The sequence below is a fragment of the Clavelina lepadiformis genome, chromosome 2 (genome assembly GCF_947623445.1).
Source record: "Clavelina lepadiformis chromosome 2, kaClaLepa1.1, whole genome shotgun sequence".
NCBI classification, from domain to species: domain Eukaryota; kingdom Metazoa; phylum Chordata; class Ascidiacea; order Aplousobranchia; family Clavelinidae; genus Clavelina; species Clavelina lepadiformis.
Genome location: NC_135241.1, coordinates 5,071,441 through 5,077,926, shown reverse-complemented (window position 1 = coordinate 5,077,926; position 6,486 = coordinate 5,071,441). Strand labels below are relative to the sequence as shown.

Here is a 6,486-nt window from a genome sequence, read left to right as displayed (position 1 = left end):
CACTAAGTCTAACTGGGAGTTTGCCATTGACGAATAACAAATAGCTTGCCAGAATTAGCTAGAAACATGACATTTTTATCTTAGTTTGCAACTATGTCTGATAAATAGGGCGATTATTTTTTGACTTGTCAAAAAAAGTCAAAAATTGGTCAAATTTATAGCGTTAGGTCAAAAATTGTCAAAATTGTTTGCAAAGTCAAAATTTTTCACAAACTGCATTGTCGTGGTGTCGTAGAGGTTGCACTGTCAGTGAACTTTTCATTTTACACATTGTAGCCTACGTTATACTGTTGTAAATGGCCCATTGTCTACTTGTCGTGAATCATAAACCATTAAGTGAAATAATTAGGTTGATATGGTGTGATGCTCAACACACCTCAAAATGTGTAAAATTTTTGGTAGGTCCTAAGTCATTTTGCGGCAGCTGTAGGTTAGGTGCAGCTCTTGCTTCGGTTTTGCTTTAGGTACTTCATGTATCTTTAGTTTATTAGACAAACGTATTGCGTAATTTAACTACTTGAGTTCTAAATACGTCAAAATTTTTCAAAAAACAGTGTTTCAAAGTCAAAAGCTGTCAAAAGTTTTAATTTTTAGGTCAAAAATTTTCGTTTTTTAGGTCAAAAAACAATCGCCCTACTGATAAAGTCTTTCTATGTCAATGAACATTATTTCCTAGTACTTTCCGCATCTTACGTAACAAGATTTTACGTCATGAAAGAGATGCTTTGTCGTTTCTTTTTTATCTTTTTTGAATTCACTCAAACGGAACATCGCGTAAGGACTACCGTTGTGGCACCGTTTGAGCCATTTCTGTTGTTGTTATTGTTGTTAGTTGCGGGTAATGTGTCTGTGCTTAGTGTTGATGTGAATTTGGCTTTTAACAGACTTTCTTAGTATTGACTTAATAATATATTTTTACGCTGTAAGGTTAGCGAAATTTAGAAAACAAAGCAGACAATATGAAAATCTGCATAACGATTGTGGTGGCATTAACCGTAGCTTCAACTTTCTGCAATGCCGCTGCTAGCGGCCCTGTAGTGGTGATGTCAAAGAATGTGCTTATGGAAGGTAAGTTTTGTGGTACTTACTACTTCAATATATGTACTTATTGTCAAACTAATGCATTATAGACCTCTGAATAAAAACATTGTGCGATTAGCAATTGGTTCAAAATGAAAAACAGCAGAATTATAGATGGTTATCTCTGCGTTCTGTATCAAGCAAAGTTGTTGTTCCCATCATACGCCGCAGGGCCAAACTGTGCCAAGTATACGCCTGGTGCTAATTTAACAGCTGCAATAGATATATTACGGATATTATCTTTACTTTAAACAATTGAAACAAAATCCTGAATCATAGCCGCTTGAACCGTTTAGGAAGGAACTGCTTTATAAAACAGTTGAAAGTCGAACAATAAATAGCTCATCTGAGATCGCTATTAATGAGTAACGACAGATGCTACAGTACTGTATCGTATTATCCACATGGTTATCTGAACAGTAACATGCCATTAGCAATACCTTTGATATGAAAAACAGCAACGTTAGGGGGTTTGCAAATCGAGTGGTCTTACCATACAAACTTACTCCGCAGAACCAAACTATGCTAAATACTGACATGACGTTACAGCAGGGATAGATTTACTGGTAAGGTATTGTTTTTACATGTACTGTTCACTGTTGACATGAAATCGTATATCAAAATCATGATAGCTGCTTACAATGTAGCCGAGAAATTGCTTAATAAAAGCGTTTAAACCGTTATAAAACAATCGGGTAAAAAATCATTTGAGATCGTTATCTAACTAATAACATGTCATATCTAAATCTTGCTCCTGTGCTGTTGCAGTTATCAGGAAGGATTAGGCAGCCATTGGAAGCAAAACTCATTAACAAATAATAACTGATTATTTCCGCCCGGGTATGCGGCGTGTTTGCATATTGCGTTTTCAAAACTGTCACTCAGATCATACCGCAATGCATTTTCCTACAGCCTGGATCTATAAAAATTTGTCTGATCACGTCGACGGAAAAGTATTAAAATTTCACGAATCTTTAGTCTCGCGTTTGTTTAGGCTGATAAGTTATTTGACAGCATGAATGAAACAATTGATGTGGTCATGTGTTTTGTCAGAGGTTACCGCTTTCAAGTCATGGATGGTGCAACACAAGAAATCTTATGCGAACATCGAGGAAGAAGAGCAAAGATTAATGAATTTTGTGCAGAATTACCAAGCCGCAAAAGAGCACAACGGTCAATCTCATTCGTGGAAAAGTATGTCGAGCAATAGAATTCTTATTATAGAAAGCCTATACTCCTACCTACTGCTAGCAATCAACAAAACGAGCAATATTTGTTGTGGTTTCCAGAGGAACTGAATGCTTTTTCGGACATGAGTTTCAAAGAATTTTCGAGGCTTTATCTGATGCAATCACAAAACTGCAGCGCAACGGACCGAAACGGGCATCAGCTCTCCGGGGAAGCACCTCCAGAGCACAAGGACTGGAGAGAGGAGGGTAAATTTGTAACTCCGGTTAAAAATCAGGTAAAGGTTTAGTTTTCCATGGAGGAACTTTTACAAAGGCACACTTGTTTTGGCTTAGGCTAATAACTTACTTCATTGTGAAGGGGGAATGCGGAAGCTGTTGGACTTTTTCAACAACCGGTTGCATGGAATCAGCCACAGCTATTCATAGCTCGGATCACAAACTTTATACTTTTTCGGAGCAGCAATTGATTGACTGCGCCCAAGCTTTTGACGATCATGGATGCAACGGGTATGTACACAGTTACTTCCTCTTTGAATATTATCAAGTAGATCAATGCATATTTAAAAATAGATATAGAATATATATATATATAGAAGTATAGATTCATGGAGTTCATTTGAATGCAATATTTTAACAATGAACGAAAGAAACTTCCAAAGATAGAAACTGTATTTAACATAATACCGTGGCTTTCCGATAAATAGAATTGGGTCTTATTTTTTAGATCTTAAAGTTTATTGCCATATTAATACGAAAATCCAAAAAGAGTATACTGCATTCATAAAATAATATTTTTCTCTGACGAACATTCACTTTCAATTTGCTCGTATTAACGTCGCACAGGCAAATAATTGGGTTGTTTTTGACCTTTGACCTTTGACGATGTTTTATTTTCGTCCCCTGAGGTTAGGCGTATGTATAACATGACGTTAATCACAAAAGGCTGCGGTACTAAGTAATCGCGCACCTATGTCGCACCCCAATTATTCAATCCTCATAGTAACGCAGAGCAATAAGCTATATAGTTAGTTTTATTCAATTTCATATTGGTATTATATTTATATACGACGCAAACGGTCGATTCAACCCAGCAAGGTTAAATCCAGGATGACCCAACTAACATCTGTGAGTCAAATAGTATTTTGGTGGAATTGTTCTGGGTTTAAAATCGTACGTTGGTTGAGTTGTTCTGAGTTTACTCGTCCATGGATAGACCGACCACCGAGGCAAACTGGTCGTCAAATGGTGGCTTTTTATTGCAATGTGAAAATAGCCAACCCATATATCACGGATTGCACTATGAAAATATTAACATTGCTTGCAGTATAAGCTTCATTTAAATCTGTTTTGCTGACATCCTGTAAGTTCACAATTAATAGTCTCGTGACTCTTTTACAGGCATGCTGGTATGTGTTAGTGGTGAATGATACGAAAACAAACTCGCTATATATTTGTCGAATAAAGACTTGGTTATAATTTGTGAACACAAATATATACAAGACGAACCCGAATAGAACATTACATATAGATTATTAATTTTGACTGGAAAGTATTGTATTGTCAAAAGCATTAGTATATAATAGATGAATATATCTTTATATTCTGAACGTTTTTTACAGAACATATTAACCACGTTTTAAGAGCTGATGAACTTTACACTTTTGTTAACACAACTTGTTATGAAATGCTTAAGGTTTTTGCAACATATTAAAAATATATTTTCTCTTTCCATACAAGCAATTATAGGGTCGAGATTCATTCATTCCGTCAATCAGATGCTTAGTATTGGTCTTTGTATGAAAACGATCGATTTGCGACGTTACGCCATCCCTATACTATGCATGGCGTGTTCATAAATCTGTTACTGTAATTCTTTTGCAGTGGATTGCCTAGTCACGCTTTTGAGTATATTCACTACAACAAAGGTCTGATGACAGAAAAAGACTACCCATACAAAGCCGTGGTAAGGTTTGCTGACGATCAACTGCAAGCGCGTTGGACTAAAACTATCTTGTTACTCTTTGCATCAATTAAGGCTTACAGTATCAATACGATTTGTTTATTGCACTTCGATTAAGCTTACGATTGTATTTACAGGGTGGAGACTGTAAATTCAAGCCAGCTGACGCCACTGGTTTTGTTAAGTCGGTTGTGAATATCACAATGGTAATACTTCACTATTTTCTAGAGAAATTGTGGGTTGTACTTTTTTATTGCTGTATTGCTGGCGAAATATGCTGAAACCATTGCTATGCTTAAATGTCTTTTAAGGGTTCAGAGACAGAGATAAAGGATGCAGTTGCGTTTCAAAATCCGGTAAGCGTTGCTTTCGAAGTAATTGCCGGTTTCAAGGATTACAAAACCGGCGTCTATTCTAGGTAAAGTACTTCTAAGATATATTCAGAAGAGACCGTAAAAATAGTGAATTCATTACAGAACAAACCTACATGGTTCATGACGATATACATACTTTTTTGCAGTAAACTATGCGGAACTAGCCCCGACCAAGTTAACCACGCCGTACTGGCAGTGGGTTATGGCGTAGATGCAAATACAGGTATGAAATACTGGATCATCAAAAATTCGTGGGGCCCAGACTGGGGAATGAATGGGTAAGCACTTATAGCTATGAGTTAGATATGCGAAGCTGCATATTGCTCGGTAATTGCAGTGGTAGCTGAAGCTTTACGTTTATCATGCCACCATTAATCCGATTTGCGTTAAAATGTGATCTTGTCTCAGGTACTTTTTGATGGAACGAGACGTTAACATGTGTGGAGTTTCAACGTGCGCATCGTACCCTGTGGTGTGAAAATGACCGAACAATGTGCATTTGTGAGAAAAATCATTTACAACAGTGTACACTAATGATAAATTCTATATTCTCACTTATTGATCATCCATTAATGTATTCCCAGAAAGGTTGATTTGTTTGTAACTCCTACAAACACGCACCCGTTGTTGCATGAAATAGCGTAAAATGTTTTAGTAATTCTTGGTTAGAAGTCACAATAAACATTCCAAGTTATAAATTAAAACAATATCGATTTTAGATAACTTATAATATTTTACATCCACATTGTATGGCCTACACATCACAAGCGTTTCGTCTTATTGTTGTCCTATTGGTTTCGAAGGCATGTTATGTTATTTCAATCGTGTTGTCATCGCATTCTTATTTTTTATCAATTTTAAACCTATGTCATGCAAAGGTTAATAAAGTTATTCATGTTGTAGCTGTGCTTTGAGCATTGATAAACATGTAGGTACTCTTTGTACATTTAGGTACTTATTTATTCCAAGGGGGCTACATAGCTTGAGGTAGTCTACAAGTACATAGTCCTAGTCGGATTGCATTCCAGAAAATGCATGTAAAAGTAAACACTTCACTTTACATAGCAGAAGCACGTAAACATGCTGCAGTAGAGAACCGTAATAGTTTAGCTGTAAAATTGTGATGATGTTGACAGAATCGGCCCAGAATCCTATTATGCATCATAACAAGTACCAGGGTGTCGAAATGGAACTGAACCTTTAAACCGGTGTCGTGCCAAATTAGCCTAGTAAGCTTATTATACCTACTTTCAAATGCAAAACGTTCTTAACTAACAACTTCCAACATTTAATGAAATTCTTTGATATATCGAAATGTTACTTGGGCAGTTAGTTATAGTATAGAAGAAATTAAAACAGCAATTAGCTGGTTAATGTCATTTGATCCCGTAACGAACCGCATATTACCAGATTTGCTGAAGCTTAACCCGGAACAAAAAAAATTTAAATCAAATGCAAACCCGAATCGGAGTAGAACCGGTAAAATATACATAAGGCCCTGCTACATTGTAGCCTACCTTTATCTTCATTGAATTTATGCTGTAAGCTCAAAGCCATGTGATGTAAACTTGTGCAAGTGTGGATACCGGTATCCCACGTGTAATTTCATTCCATTATACTGTGGCCGTTCCTACCTGTGAGTAATGAGGCTCCTAGGACGGTATTTCGACGAACAGCCTACTATCACGGAAGCCGGCTTGGACGACGGATGACAGAGCTTTCGTTTACTGTCGTCAGAATATACAGCGAGAGCGAAATTCATCTTTTTTCGTATGAGGTTGCGTTTCTTTCACGGCAGCACGTTCGCAAGGATCGATCGGCCATCACAAATTAGAAAATAAAACTGTATTGAATTCGTGAATTAAGAAACAAATGAACAACT

General features: G+C 36.7%; 1 protein-coding gene across 1 annotated transcript; it reads left to right on the top strand.

The window, feature by feature from the left end:
- Window positions 1-818: 818 nt before the first annotated feature.
- Window positions 819-5,506, top strand: LOC143446574 (pro-cathepsin H-like). The gene is made up of 9 exons (XM_076946271.1): window positions 819-1,068; window positions 2,134-2,274; window positions 2,370-2,545; window positions 2,629-2,777; window positions 4,152-4,233; window positions 4,368-4,436; window positions 4,542-4,648; window positions 4,751-4,882; window positions 5,013-5,506. Exons 1-9 carry the CDS (start codon window positions 960-962, stop codon window positions 5,080-5,082), a joined length of 1,035 nt encoding a protein of 344 aa, XP_076802386.1. The 5' UTR covers window positions 819-959; the 3' UTR covers window positions 5,083-5,506.
- Window positions 5,507-6,486: the final 980 nt, after the last annotated feature.